Source organism: Myxocyprinus asiaticus, chromosome 6 (genome assembly GCF_019703515.2).
Source record: "Myxocyprinus asiaticus isolate MX2 ecotype Aquarium Trade chromosome 6, UBuf_Myxa_2, whole genome shotgun sequence".
In the NCBI taxonomy this organism is placed as follows: domain Eukaryota; kingdom Metazoa; phylum Chordata; class Actinopteri; order Cypriniformes; family Catostomidae; genus Myxocyprinus; species Myxocyprinus asiaticus.
The window spans coordinates 43,071,244-43,086,898 of NC_059349.1; the positions used below are offsets into that span (position 1 = coordinate 43,071,244).

At 37.8% G+C, this 15,655-nt stretch overlaps 1 protein-coding gene across 3 annotated transcripts in view; it reads right to left on the bottom strand.

Moving 5' to 3' along the window:
* LOC127442100 (E3 ubiquitin-protein ligase TRIM63-like) overlaps nt 1-9,154 on the bottom strand; it is an 11,346-nt gene extending 2,192 nt beyond the window's left edge. For 2 of the 3 annotated variants that reach the window (XM_051699873.1, XM_051699875.1), the window contains exons 1-9: nt 8,834-9,154; nt 8,569-8,741; nt 1,810-1,990; nt 1,544-1,639; nt 1,251-1,396; nt 697-784; nt 537-559; nt 315-439; nt 1-228 (exon numbers count right to left, since the gene is read on the bottom strand). The exon at nt 1-228 is cut by the window's left edge and continues 53 nt beyond it. In XM_051699873.1, the coding sequence (XP_051555833.1) occupies nt 1-228; nt 315-439; nt 537-559; nt 697-784; nt 1,251-1,396; nt 1,544-1,639; nt 1,810-1,990; nt 8,569-8,741; nt 8,834-8,998 (1,225 nt within the window). In that variant the 5' untranslated portion in view covers nt 8,999-9,154. The remainder of the gene's footprint in view (nt 229-314; nt 440-536; nt 560-696; nt 785-1,250; nt 1,397-1,543; nt 1,640-1,809; nt 1,991-8,568; nt 8,742-8,833) is intronic. The other variant, XM_051699874.1, reaches the window with a different exon arrangement.
* Between the last annotated feature and the right edge of the window lie 6,501 nt (nt 9,155-15,655).

Sequence of the window (15,655 nt, forward strand, 5' to 3'; positions counted from 1 at the left end):
CAGAGGGCATGTTCTCTGCTGGTGTGATATTTATTGATTGGTTGGGTTTTGATGACATCTGGGAGGAGTCCGCTGCCATAAGAGGAGAGTTTGGCATAGGAATTTGTCTCTGCGGGGAAGGGGTTGGCGTAACTCCTGAAGATGTTTGAATGTCAGGGCTAACAGTATCACCTGCTAATTCATCATCATCATCATCATCATCATCATCATCATCATCGTCGTCACCATCTACATCAACACAGAGAAAGATCTCTTATAAAATGATACAACTCCACGAAACTGGCGGAGTAGGGTTGTGATTAGGCTAAGTTTACCCCTGATATAGTCTATGCTGAGTATTGCTCTTCTTTCATGTTGGAAGTTTGCTGTAAAATGATCCATATTCTCATATCCATGCTCCACCTTTTCCAAATGAGACACATTTCTGCCTTCTGCTATCCTGACAGACAGTGAAAGAGACAGAATAAGACACCAAGAAAGACAAGTAAATCATATGCTTTAAATCAGTGAAACAGTTATCTTTGAACCTGACTCACTTTTGTAGGAGTGGCTTTGCATTCTGTTGGAGAAATATTTAGATTAGAAACGACATACTCTATTGGGGAAGAAAACCTTTCTTTTTTAATATTATATTATGTGCAGTATGTTAGGCAACCCTACAGTAACTTATTGGCTCAAAGCATACAAGTGTGTGACCTGCAGAAAGATGGCCATCTCAGACTCCTCCATAGTCTGAATTCCTGTCTCCACTAGTTTGGCTGCATTATCCAGGTGATCTTTGTACCTGCAAAAGTGATAACTCTGATTAGTGTGAAAAACATATTTGCATAAATATATGGCAAATCAGGAGAAAATATATTGTAAAGAACATTCAAAAGTTGAAGTATATTTTTGTTAGGCCAGTAAATATAAACATGAACTATTTTATATGCAGTTTTGAAAAACATCTAACATTTATATAATGATTTGTATGATAATACACTGTGTATGTGTGCAGCATCATGGAGTCCAGGACAAATTTCCCTTTGCAGGCAATAAAGGGGTATTTAAATTCAGTTAAGTTCAATGCAATGTGTTGGTCATCATAACAAAATCAACAAATCAGTCTTTTATATCTAACTTCTTTAGATCAATTGTCACCTGTTACAGATACATCAGTGTTTTAATTAAATATTTTACCTGTGATTATGGGTCTGACGGTCATTATTACTGTTACACCTTGTGTGTGACGTGTTTGCAAATATATGTACCTGCGCTGTAGGCCATTGATGTAATCAAGTTTCTCCTGTTGTTCTGCGGTGATCTTCAGTGCGAGTTCTCCTCTGCGATCCTCCACCAAAGCGTACAGGCGATCAAACCACTCACATACACGAGACTTCTGTCTACGGCCATTCTCCTACACACTCACACAAACACATGCACCGATATCATTACTAGGAATGAGTTTTATGACATGGAATTGGTCAACAACAAAGAAAACCATTGTTGCTACAGACATTACACACACACACACACACACACACACACACACACACACACACACCTCCACGACTTTACAGCTCTCCTCCAGCTGACTGATGATGCCCTGAATTCTGTCATTGTTTCCAACCAACAAAGCAACACCATCAGACAACTCTGCCTACACATAAAATCACATACAGTAAATATAAACATTTATGAAAATGTAAAAGACATCCATAAAAAGAAATAAATATAAACCAAATGATCATCCTGAGCTTTATTAGATATAATGAACCAATGGAAAAATAACACAGAAATAGAGAGATAAAGAAAGAAAAAATGTCTCACTTTCTGTGTCTCAAAGACAGATTTGAGCGGAGCAACTTCACAGGTTTGATGACTCCCAAACACTTTACATAACGAACAAGTGGGAACAGAGCAGGTCACACAGTATACATTAATCTTCTCATCCTGATGCTCCTCGCACATCAACACATCATTCTTCACATCTGGCTCTGGCTTGCTGCTGCTGCGTGGGAGACAGAGACCGAGATATTTGAACCTTATTTGATCGTTTTGAAAAGTCCTTTACAAGACTGATCTCTATAGATTAGTTCACTCATACAATTATTTAATCTATCAGCAAGACACCTTTGGAAGTATCTTGTAGGTACATTATGAAAATATTAATATTAATCATTTTATCATTGGTTTTTCATCATTTGTCACATTTTAGCTTTTTAAAAATGTACAAATCCATTTATTCCATCAATATGTCTTGAAATTCCATATATTATATTGCATATAAATATATTGTTACATGTTTATTGTTCACATGCATAATTTGTACTATTTACAAGTTAGGGCTGCACAATTAATCTGAAAAATAATCGAGATTACAATTACAGCTGCTGCAATCAAGTAATCATGAAAAGTTTCAATTACAGAATTCCATTAAAGTCAAATCCCATTTTGAAAAATTTGCTATTTACAACATGTTTTATGTCTTGTGTGCATTAATGCAATGGAAAATCAGAACCTTCATTAGAAAATCTGAATCTGAACCTTAATCATTACTGAGAGTGGCATTGTTCCTCCTGTGGGAACAGACATTCCTATTTCACAGCTCATTGTGAAAAGGTTCTTGTATTCTCTTGAGGAGGAAGTAGGAGCCAGGTGAACATTTCACGTAATTCTTTATTTTTACAATGCATTTCAAAGTCAAACAATTTGCTTTTCAGCCCACACACACACACACGCATTCAGGCTCAGCTCTCTCTCTCCCCTCCGGCGGTCTGGATTGCCCTTTAAATCCCTTTCCGCTCTCACTGCAAACACAAAACAGCTGTTAGAGGTGATTTCCCACAGGTGTCAATCCTTACCAGACTCACTCTCTCGGCCTCGTTCTCCACAGACGTCGCTCGGCCACGCCCCCATAACCACACTCACCATTCAAGTGAAATGTTCAGTTATAAAACATGCACTAAAATAGTGCAGGCCAAAAGGGAAAACTTCCCAAAAACAGTACATACCAGACAAAACACAGTCAGACACCTTCGAAATAAGAACAGAAATTAAATATATTTCTTTATCCTAAACACAACCACCAAGTAAACTTCTGTGCTGTCTGACCCTAAAAAAGTATAATACATGGCGAGAGACAAAGCTAAGAGCCACCTTGACAAGATACAGATGGACTCAGAGGACACAACCGAGAAAAAAGATTTTACAGATTTTTCAATCAGTGCAAAATGCTGCAGGCTAGACATGACACAAACTAGGTCTTATAATCATATTACTCCAGTTTAAGCTTTCCTGCATTGGCTACCAATTCTTTTTAGGGTTGATTTTAAGATTTTATTTATAACTTCTAAAGCATTACACGGTTAGGCACCTGAATATTTGACTGAACTTTTAAGATCTTACAAAACAGTTAGACCTCTTAGATATTCTTGTTTGGCTATTCCAAGATCCAGATACACACACACACACACACACACAGAGTAAATAAATAACCAAATATTTATATATATATATATATATATATATATATATATATATATATATATATATATTAGTTGAAGTCAGAAATTTACATACACTTAGGTTGAAGTCAATAAACTCATTTTTAACCACTCCACAGATTTCATTTTAGCAAACTACAGTTTTGGAAAGTTGTTTAGGACATCTGTTTTGTGCATGACACAAACACATTGTTTCATTTTTAATTGAATATATCACAATTCCAGTGGGTCAGAAGTTTACATTCACTAAGTTATCTGTGCCTTTAAGCAGCTTGGAAAATTCCAGAAAATGATGTCAAGCCTTTAGGCAATTAGACAATTAGCTTTTGATAGGCTAAATGGAGTCTATTGGAGGTGTACCTGTGGATGTATTTTAAAGTCTACCTTCAAACTCAGTGCCTCTTTCCCCATGATGTCAAGCATATCAAAAGAAATAAGCCAAAAAAACAAAAAAACAATTATGGACCTCCACAAGTCTGGTTCATCCTTGGGAGCAATTTCCAAGTGCCTGAAGGTACTACATTCATCTGTACAAACAAGAGTATGCATGTATAAACACCATGGGACCATGCAGCCATCATACCGCTCAGGAAGGAGACGCATTCGGTCTCCTAGAGATGAACGTAGTTTAGTGCGAAAAGTGCAAATCAATCCCAGAACAACAGCAAAGGACCTTGTGAAGATGCTGGAGGAAACAGGTAGACAAGTATCTATATCTACAGTAAAATGAGTTCTAAATCGACACAACCTGAAAGGCTGCTCAGCACGGAAGAAGCCACTGCTCCTAAACCACCTTAAAAAAAAGCCAGACTACAGTTTGCAAGTGCACAAGAGGACAAAGATCTTACTTTTTGGAGAAATGTCCTATGGTCTCATGAAACAAAAATTGAACTGTTTGGCCATAATGACCATTTTTATGTTTGGAGGAAAAAGGGTGAGGCTTGCAAGCAAAAGAACACCATCCCAACCGTGAAGCATGGGGGTGGCAGCATCATGTTGTGCAGGTGCTTTGCTGCAGGAGGTACTGGTGCACTTCACAAAATAGATGGCATCATGAGGAAGGAAAATGATGTGAAAATGATATATTGAAGCAACATCTCAAGACATCAGCCCGGAAGTTAAAGGTCGGTCGCAAATGTGTCTTTCAAATGGAAAATGACCCCAAACATACCTCCAGAGTTGTGGCAAAATGGCTTAAGGACAACAAAGTCAAGGTATTGGAGTGGCCATCACAAAGCCCTGACCTCAATCCGATAGAAAATTTGTGGACAGAAATGAAAAAGCGTGTGCGAGCAAGGAGGCCTAAAAACCTGACTCCGTTACACCGGTGCTGTCTGGAGGAATGGGCCAAAATTCCAGCAACTTATTGTGAGAAGCTTGTAGAAGGCTACCCAAAATGTTTGACCCAAGTTAAACAATTTAAAGGCAATGATACCAAATACTAACAAAGTGTATGTAAACTTCTGATCCACTGGGAATGTGATGAAAGAAATAAAAGCTGAAATAAATAATTCTCTACTATTATTCTGACATTTCACATTCTTAAAATAAAGTAGTGATCCTAACTGACCTAAGACAGGGAATGTTTTCTATGATTAAATGTCAGGAATTGTGAAAAACTGAGTTTAAATGTATTTGGTTTAAAGGTGTATGTAAACTTCTGACTTCAACTGTATGTATATACACATTATATTAAATATATCACATATACACACACACACACGTGTATGTATGTATGTATGCATGTAGGTATATATATATATACAGTTGTGCTCAAGTTTGCATACCCTTGGAGAACTGGTAATATATGTACCATTTTTGCTAATTATATGTACCATATACGTACCATGCAAAATTTACCTGTGGGTTTTTCTTTGTATACCGAACAATTCTTCTGGCAGTTGTGGCTGAAATCTTTCTTGGTCTACCTGACCTTTGCTTGGTATCAAGAGATCCCCGAATTTTCCACTTCTTAATAAGTGATTGAACAGTACTGACTGGCATTTTCAAGGCTTTGGATATCTTTTTATATCCTTTTCCATCTTTATAAAGTTCCATTACCTTGTTACGCAGGTCTTTTGACAGTTCTTTTCTGCTCCCCGTGGCTCAGTATCTAGCCTGCTCAGTGCATCTACGTGAGAGCTAACAAACTCATTGACTATTGACTACGAAAGAAAAATTTCAGCCAAAACTGCCAGAAGAATTGTTCATGATACAAAGAAAAACCCACAGGTAACCTCAGGAGAAATACAGGCTGCTCTGGAAAAAGATGGAGTGGTTGTTTCAAGGAGCACAATACGACAATACTTGAACAAAAATGAGCTGCATGGTTGAGCTGCCAGAAAGAAGCCTTTACTGTGCACCAAAGACTTTAGTTACAATATGCCCGACAACACCTTGACACACCTCACAGCTTCTGGCACACTGTAATTTGGAGTGATGAGACCAAAACAGAGCTTTATGGTCACAACCATAAGCGCTATGTTTGGAGAGGGGTCAACAAGGCCTATAGTGAAAAGAATACCATCCCCACTGTGAAGCATGGTGGCTCACTGAAGTTTTGGGGGTGTGTGAGCTATAAAGGCATGGGGAATCTTGTGAAATTTAAGGCAAGATGAATGCAACATGTTCTCAGAAAATACTGGCAGACAATTTGCATTCTTCTGCACGAAAGCGGTGTATGGGACGCTCTTGAACTTTCCAGCATGACAATGACCCTAAGCACAAGGACAAGTTGACCCTCCAGTGGTTACAGCAGAAAAAGGTGAAGGTTCTGGAGTGGCCATCACAGTCTCCTGACCTTAATATCATCGAGCCACTCTGGGGAGATCTCAAACGTGCAGTTCATGCAAGATGACCAAAGACTGCATGACCTGGAGGCATTTTGCCAAGACGAATGGCACGATGTCATTGATGTTAAAGGGGGCAATACACAGTATTAAGAACTAAGGGTATTCAGACTTTTGAACAGGGGTCTTTTCATTTTTTTCTTTGTTGCCATGTTTTGTTTTATGATTGTGCCATTCTGTTATAACCTACAGTTGAATATGAATCCCATAAGAAATAAAAGAAATGTGTTTTACCTGCTCACTCATGTTTTCTTTAAAAATGGTACATATATTACCAATTCTCCAAGGGTATGCAAACTTTTGAGCACAAATATATATATATATATATATATATATATATATATATATATATATATATATATATATATATATATACACACACACACACACACACACACGTTAGTTTTGTAGACAAAAATATAATTGTGCCACCATATTAATTTATTTCATTATAAAAATAAAATTTAATAAAAATAAAAAAAGTTTTTGATATTGATGACTTGGACCAAATAATAAAAGCAGCCAATAAGTGCACAACATAGATGGGATCTCCTTTAATACTGTTTAAAAAGCATCCCAGGGTGATACCTCAAGAGGTCGGTTGAGAAAATGTCAAGAGTACATTTCTGCATATTCTAGGCAAAGGGTGACTACTTTGAAGTTTTTATTTATTTTGGATTTTGTTTAGTCACAACATTATTCCCATAGTTCTATTTATGTTATTCCATTAATTTTGATGACTTTACTATTATTCTAAAAAATATATATATATATATTTTAATAAAGAATGAGTAAGTGTTTCAAAACTTTTGACCGGTAGTGTGTGTGTGCACGCCTCACATTTCCTCAGCTGACAACTTCATTGAATTCTAACCACGCAATACCAGTTTCATGTACAACAGTAAAGAGAAGACCTTGCAGGCCTTATGGGAAGAATTGCAAAGAAAGAGCCACTTTTGAAACATAAAAACAAAAAGAAAAGGTTAGAGTGGGCAAAGAAACACAGACATTGGACAACAGATAATTGGAAAAGAGTGTTATGGATCTTAACCCCATTGAGCTTTTGTGGGATCATCTAGACTGTAAGGTGCATGAGAAGTGCCCGACAAGACAGCCACATCTATGGCAAGTGCTACAGGAAGCGTGGGGTGAAATGTCACCTGAGTATCTGGACAAACTGACAGCAAGAATGCCAAGGATCTGCAAAGCTGTCATTGCTGCACGTGGAGGATTTTTTTTATGAGAACTCTTTGAAGTAGTTTAAGAAGTTCCGAACATTTTTATATATTTATAACATATGTTAAGAGCTACTGTATGTGTCTTTTTACATGTATTTTTTTTTTGTACATTACTTATGTTAGCCAGCAGGTGGTGGCAAAAGATCATTTTTGTGTGTAATATGAGCCAGTTAGGTGATGTGAAATGAATCCGTCAGCCAGTGTTTACATACAACAGCACTACGTGATCGCTTGTATTACTACTACACTACTAAAGCCAGCTTTAAATGGTTTTAAACGAACAACTTCAGCATTAAGGCTCATCACAGCTGAGAGACACAACAGGCTGATTAATTACACAACTCTTAACCGCTTAACTCTTACCGGACTTTCCACATTGGAGAGGACGTGCTGTTTAAAATGGCGGAGGAGATTGCGGTCTCTATAGTGAAATAATTTTGTGCACCAGCCACCGCGAAATAGGGAGAAATACCCCCGCTTGGACAGCTACTTTTCCACTGAGAAAGCTGATCTTCAGAAAGCTGACAGCATCTTTGCTTGAGTGTGGCAACAGGTGATCGCACACGCTCCATCTCTCTCTCTCTCTCTCACACACACACACACACACACACACACACACTCACACATCCATCCAATGAGTGCAACCATTTTTGTCATAACAACAAAGCACATTGAAATGGTCAAAGAATAAGGGAGGTACAAAGTGAAAGTAACATTGTACCAGCTTAATGTCTGTTGTCCATGTTGATGTGTTTCCAGATGTGTGTGTTTGTGTGTGTTGGGGAAAATGCTAAACACAGAAAGGGTGTCTGCTCTAACTGAAATAGCTCCTGCCACATTAGCCTACTTATAAAGACCAGCACACACACAAACACACCATATGCTGAAATAGAACTGAATCCTCTTGTTCTAATAATTTACTTAGCCCTGATTCAGTATGTGTGTGTGCAGGTTTCCAAATGACGAGACAGAAAAAAGATAGTTATATAATAATACCTGCTGGTTTCCTGTTTGTACATATCTATGATGTTCTCCACCAACAGGTTCCTCTGCAGGCCATACACGCCATGCCTGTCCAGAACCACTTCATGTCTACAGGATGGGCAGCGGAACCGGCCGCCAGAGCCCACTGAAGAGACTCCCCGCGTAGGCAAGTAGGGGTTTGAGGCCTGAAACACACACATACACACATAATATTGTGTCATCACTATACAACGGCTGGTTTCAAATGTTAAACCTTTGACGTTTTAAATATCGGTACCTGAAAGATGTCATTGGCACATTTGCGGCAGAGGTTGTGCTGGCACGGTAAGATTACCACCGGTTTGGTGAAGATCTCGAGGCAGATGGGGCATATCAGCTGCCTCTCCAAACTATCCATGGTCTCGCGCTTTCTGGGGTACGAATATTCCAAACTCACGCTCATCACGCGGAGCGCACGCGGTTGGCGAACGCACTCTGGAGTTTGTTGGTCTTTTTATTTTTATGATTCTGCAAAGAAAGGAAATTTAAGTTGTGACACTATCTCCCCGTGAGGAACCCGCGCGTTACACCGGTTCGTCACCCTCCTCCACGAGCTCATGTCTGGTCTGTTTTTAGCTTGGACACGTCAAGGTTGCCATGATGACATGACCATATATGAAAACGGCGGACAGCTGCTCACCCTACGAGCTCGCTCGCAAACCTCCCCGTTCGACCCTGAAAGACAGAAATTAGAAAATCATCAAAATTAATGAATGATCTTTTCGCATAAAGTTTCATTTCGTTCAGGTCTACTAATGACGCGTCATGACCAAAAGTACCATGGTACTACTGTGTGCTTTTGGACATGTACCTTGTCACCATGTTTTTGAACATGTAGCCTATACCAAACAGCCTACCATGGTAAATGAACATGTTAGCATTTAGTACCATAGTATGCATTTTAAGTAGCCCATTCATGGTATTGTCATGCAATTCCATGAATAGAAAAAGAGAAACAAATATTATTCAGTCTATGTAAATTTGCTAACTGATTGCCTTTGTGTCACTTTTTAAAAAAAATGTTTTTTTTTTTTGTTTGTTTTTTTTGCCTTATTATACTACAGTACTTTTGTGTTAGTTTGATGCTTAGTGCAGCTGAACATTGTCACAAACTGTCACAATCAGTGTTGGGTGTAATGCATTACTAAGTAATTAATTACTGTAATTAAATTACTTTTTCATTGAAAAAAGTAAAGGATTACTCTTCATTTTTCAGTAATTTAATTGCAGTTACTTCTGATGTAATAGTGTTAATACTGTATAGACTATAGAACAATTCTATATAAAACAATAGTGAATTTAAAATCGAAATTTAACGTCTAATGTTAAAATATGTTTTCTAATTTAATGCTGCCCCCTTAAATTCTTTGGCCAGTTCATTAATAATATATTTGATTTTATATGATTTATTTGAAAGAATTAAAAGAACAGTTTCATGTCTATCCTTGTATTTTTCATCTGGCCAAAGTTGATAAGGGTTTTAGAAAGTAATTAGTAATAAGTAATACAATTACCTTTCAGAAAGAGTAATTTGTAATCTAATTACACTGTAGAAAATGTAATTAGTAGTTAGTAATTACTTAATTTTTTTTAGAGTAACTTACCCAACACTGGTCACAATACAGTTGTGTCCTACTTAACAGACTGTTTTGCATGTAGGGTTCAACGGGGCTAACAGCCTCCCCTGGGGTAAAAGGCACTTTTGATTTTATTTTCTATCAAACACTAAACAGCAACAAAAACTACAACAGTACTTTCCTTAACACCCGTTTGTCAGTTTAATGCAATCATTGCGCAATGTGTAAATGTTGCAAATTTATGTAGCTGATGAGAATACCTAAAATTAAATTATCATAATTTATTTTGAGACAAAATACTTATTTTCCATTTTGTTCAAGATGATTAAATCAAACCTTTTTTAATTACTGTCCAATAAGTGAAAGCAAACTGTTTGGGGTAAAAAGCCCCCCCTAAAACACATACTGAACGAAGATATATTTTCAAATTTTCTTCAAATGTGTTCTGCTGAAGGAAGAATATACATATACATCTGGGAAGGCATGAGGGTGAGTAAATGAGAGAATTTTCATTTTTGGGTGAACTATCCCTTTAATGTTAACAAATACAACCCTATTGTAAAGTGTTAACATTATTTTATGTTACATCCTTTTGTACACATGTTGTAACTAACTGCATTAAGCTCTCCTTTACACTGCAGGTGGAGGTTTTGGAGTGGGTGGCCTTAAATCTTCTCTCCAGAAGCCTGTCTCTGTGCCTCGGTGAAAAGGAAATGCCCTGTTTGTCACTGTGCAGTAGAGGTGTAATGATATGAAATGTTCACGGTATGATAACCTTCACAAAAAAAAACACAGTGGTATTACGATTTCACGGTAGTAAGGTGCCTTGCTAAAATGATTAGCAGTTTAATATTTATGATATACCATATTTTCCGGAAATAAAGTCGCACCTGATCAAAATCGCGTTGCTCAGAGCAGAAAAAAAAAACAAAAAAAAAAACAACACACAGATAAGTCACATCTCAGTAGGCCTATAAGTCTCACTGACAGAGATTGTATCAAACAGGCATTAGGACACGGGAGCAGCTGCCCGAGTCCCAACTTCCCTTTATCCAAGAAGGGTATAGCTGCAGGCATAGCTCCGAAAAGGGGCGTGAGCTCCAAATTGGCATTAAAGATATAGGGAGCCCCTAACCTAACCTGACCCTTCCCTAACCTTAATCCTTTTGGAGTTGGCGCAACCCCCTTTTGGAGTAACCCCGCCCTCATTTGGAGGTATCCGGCCTGCAGCTATACCTACCTGCTTCATCTGCTCAAGTCAAACGCTTTCTGTCATGAAGATTAAAGGAATAGTTCACCCAAAAATGAAAACTTGCAGATAAATTTACTCACCCTCAGGCCATCCAAGATGTATCTGAGTTTCTTTCTTCATCAAAACAGAATTTAAGACTTTTAGGATTTCATTTCAGGCCTCCTCCTCTAAACAATGCAAGTGAATGTCCTCCATTTTTTGGTGGTCCAAAATGCATATTTAGGGTGCATCAAAATAATCCACATGACTCCAGTCGGCAAATAAAGTTCTTCTGAACGCAAATGATTGATTATTTTTAGAAACAAAACAATACTTATATACTTTTTAACTACAAATGTTCGCTTCTGTACATCTCTGTGACGTGCACTCGTGAGAGGGATGACGTAAGCTCGTTGGTAAGGTCACGCGTCACGTGGAGGAGGAGTCAGGAAGCACGTCATTGTTTACATTGTTTTTTTTTAAATTATAATTTGGAAATTATTTATTTTATTTTATATTGTTTTGAAATGGTTTTGGACTGTTTTGGTTTGTGAACGGCACAAGTTTCTCTTGTAAACAATGACGCATTTCCTGACTCCTCCTCCACGTGACGCGTGACCTTTCCAATGAGTTTACGTCATCCCTCTCGTGAGTGCACGTCACAGAGATGTACCGAAGCGAACATTTGTTAAAAAGTATATAAGTATTGTTTTGTTTCTAAAAATAATCAATCGTTTGCATTCAGAAGAACTTTATTTGTCGACTGGAGTCATGTGGATTATTTTGATGCACCCTAAATATGCATTTTGGACCATCAAAAAAAATGGAGGAAATTCACTTGCATTGTTTAGAGGAGGAGGCCTGAAATGAAACCCTAAACATCTTAAATTCTGTTTTGAATAAGAAAGAAACTCAGATATATCTTGGATGGCCTGAGGGTGAGTAAATTATCAGCAAATTTTCATTTTTGGGTGAACTATTCCTTTAAATTACCTTAGGAAATGCAGATCTCTATGCTTTGTAACTCTAAGCTGTATACAAATAAACAGCTTTTAGTCTGACTAAAACAGTATTCCTTTTGTATTCTATTCATTCATTAAAGTTAGAGACTGTCTGTCTGTGGATATTTCTGATATTTGAACACTCTATGCTGTGCATTAATTATCCGGTTCACTGACTGTATGTTTTTACTACGAGTGTGATGAAACCTAGAATTAGTTTGAAAAATAATGTTATGATGGACAGAATATTTAAACTGGTTGCATAAAGTACTTTGGAAAGGCAAAATATTCTGAATTGGCCACTTTAAAACGCTTCTGCCATCTCTATGACTTATGTTTTCATCTGTTTGAGTGTAAGCAGCATATGTGCTTTGGTGTGCGTGTGTTTAAACGGCCGTGCAGTTCACGCGTGTGGCTTTTAAAATGAAGTGGTTGAGTGAAACAGGAGGATGTCGCAAGTTAGCGCTTTATTTGATCAAGTTTATATGATGCTGTGTGAATGTGGCCGATTCTCTCTTAATTTAACTGATATTTACTATGGAAACTTTCATTTCTTTACTTGGATTTAAAAAAAATTTTTTAAATAAAGTAATACTGTGAATGCAACGCTGTAAAATTATAATTGTCATCGGTTTAATAACAGTCTCTTTTTAAAACCATGGTATACCATTAAACCATGACACCGTTACATCCTTACTGTCCAGGAGTCTGTCCCACAGCCGGACAATGTCAGTGGCTTCCCTATCAGAGTAAGGCTAAAAAAATAAAAAATAAAAAAATAAATTGTCGACAAAAAGTTCCGCTAGCGAATAGTCGTTGATGAGATCATAAGAAACTCTAATGATGACGCGCAAGAGCAGCACTGCAGCTCGCTCCTGACTGAGGAGAGGAAGAATTACACAGCTCAAAGTCCAGATGCACTCTAAACTTTCCAAACAGCTTAATGTGATGTAGATCGCAAAGTATGAGGGAATTATAATGCAAAAATACAAAATAAGAAAATACAGAAGCACTCTCGTTGTGGAATATGTGGAGCTGGAGCTGCCGCTCCGCTGAAGCAAAACTTGCGTGTCGCACGACTTTAAAGGAAACACCCCGGTGTTACATCTTTAATGCAGTTATATTAAATGCAATATAGTTTTATTAAAGTTCAAATAATATGGAAGCAGGTCATGTAAATAACTACAAACTCCGAAACTGGCATTTATCTGTGGGTTCTGTGCCTCTTCTACGAGTTGTGCGAATGTCCCGACCTAAGGGGGTGAGATTGAAACTGCAACTGGCTGAGGCACACTCTGTTGCGGGCCACTCATCTTTCGAGCGCGCACGCTTAATGCTAGATTATAACGTGATGGCTTATTGAATCATAATATGTATCAGTGTGCATTTCTTATGAAGAAAATTGGCAATACGCAGCTTTATTAATTAGAGAGAATTTGTTTTTTGTTAATTAAATATGGACTGAAGTGAACAGAAAGGTGAGAGAGGTAGTCTTCACCCCATTACACACTGCAACAAAATACGTTTTTGATTTGTTTTTGTTTTGGCTTGTTTTCCAATATAAATATCTAAAACTACTTTAAAACAATGTACATTTTCTTTAGCAGCTATACTGCAGAAGAAAAAGTGGTTATCTGAGAATGCTGAATATAGTATTCAAAATACAAATATTTTAAAATATCTAAAAATCCTCAAAAAAAAAAAGAAAAAAAGATGCATTCACCTGAGAAGCAGCATATAAGATATTTAGACTTGCTCTTAGGGAATATATCTTGAATGCAAGTATATTTTGTCTTTACTGCACTCACAGAAGTATAACCAAGGAGAAAAAAAAATACACTTATACACAAAATAGACTTATATTTAAGATACATCTAAATATCTTATGTTACTTCTCAAGTAAATGTATCTTGTTTTAAGGATTTTTAGACCATTTTAAATGGAAAACAAGACAAAAAAAACTTTAATAGGATTTTTTGCAGTAAATGTCTTTACTGAATTAAACTTAAAAGTATTTTTTCCCCTTTAATTCAGTGAATGTCATTCAGAGCTATTTTTAAAAGATGATTTTGTCCTGTTTAAAGTTTGTAAGCACGTTTAATACAACCTTTTAAGTTGGAGCACAAGCTGAATAATCGGTTAAGAGCTATTGATTAATCGTTGCAATAATCGCAGAATAGTCTAATAATCATTCTAATAATCGTTAGATTAATCTATTATCAAAATAATCGTTAGTTGGAGCCCTATATCTGAGACACAGGACTTTTCTCTTAGCTAGACAAGGTATGTGGCCAGCTCCACCAATTGGTCAAAACTTGGAGTCTCATCTGGCCCTCTACACACCTACAAGCAGAAAGAAAATCAGTTAGGATGGGTGGCAGTGTCCTCCAAGTAATGTTATGGTAAATGATCACATGCTTTCACACATCTTCCTCTTCAGGTGGCAGGCCCTCAGAGGATGAAGGCATATCCTGAGACAATGCTTCCTCAGTGGACTTCAGAGAGAGAAGACTGAGGGGTCTTGCTGGGATTCCATCTGCAACATATGGATTTCGCCTAAAATCCCAGGATTGCTGAGAGCACAGGTATTCCACCCCAATGAGCTCACCTGCAAAAGTACAGTAAAACAGAGAAATGTTTTAAAGCATCCATGCATTACATAGAAAATTATTGACATACCAGTGTACTCTCTTGGCTTTGTGAAGTCTTTTACAAGACTGCTGCCATGAACACACTGGCTGAGCTCATTGAGGCTGTGCTGCAAAGAGCCACTGTAACAATGCAGCGACTGTGGGGCATCGTTCACAGCCACTGCTGTGGGGCATTGTTCATAGCCGCTGCTGGTCCTCATTCCACCGATCCAAAGCCTCGAACAGATAAGCTTGGAAGATATGCAAGTTAGCGCTCGTTCCTGATTTAAAAAAAAAAAAAAAGACAAACAAATTGTCCTAAAAACACACCTTGGGTTGAATGGGTGTAATCTTGCTGGGTATGAAGCAGTTGAGGTGGTTATGGAAGGACCTCCTAGCGCAGCGGTACACAGGAAGTGTAACCCCTCCCTTTTTTACACTTCCGGTCTCAGTGTACAGCTGCACTCCAGGAGGGTCTTGGAAGCAAGGAAGATGTTGCCATTGGGTCTTCCAGATCACTTCTATCCTCTCTTCATCCACCAAGGGAATGCCCGTAGTTTCCCTGGCATCCTTAAAGGCCTCCAGCATCTGGCCAGTCAGCTGCTCTTTGGTGTCATCATA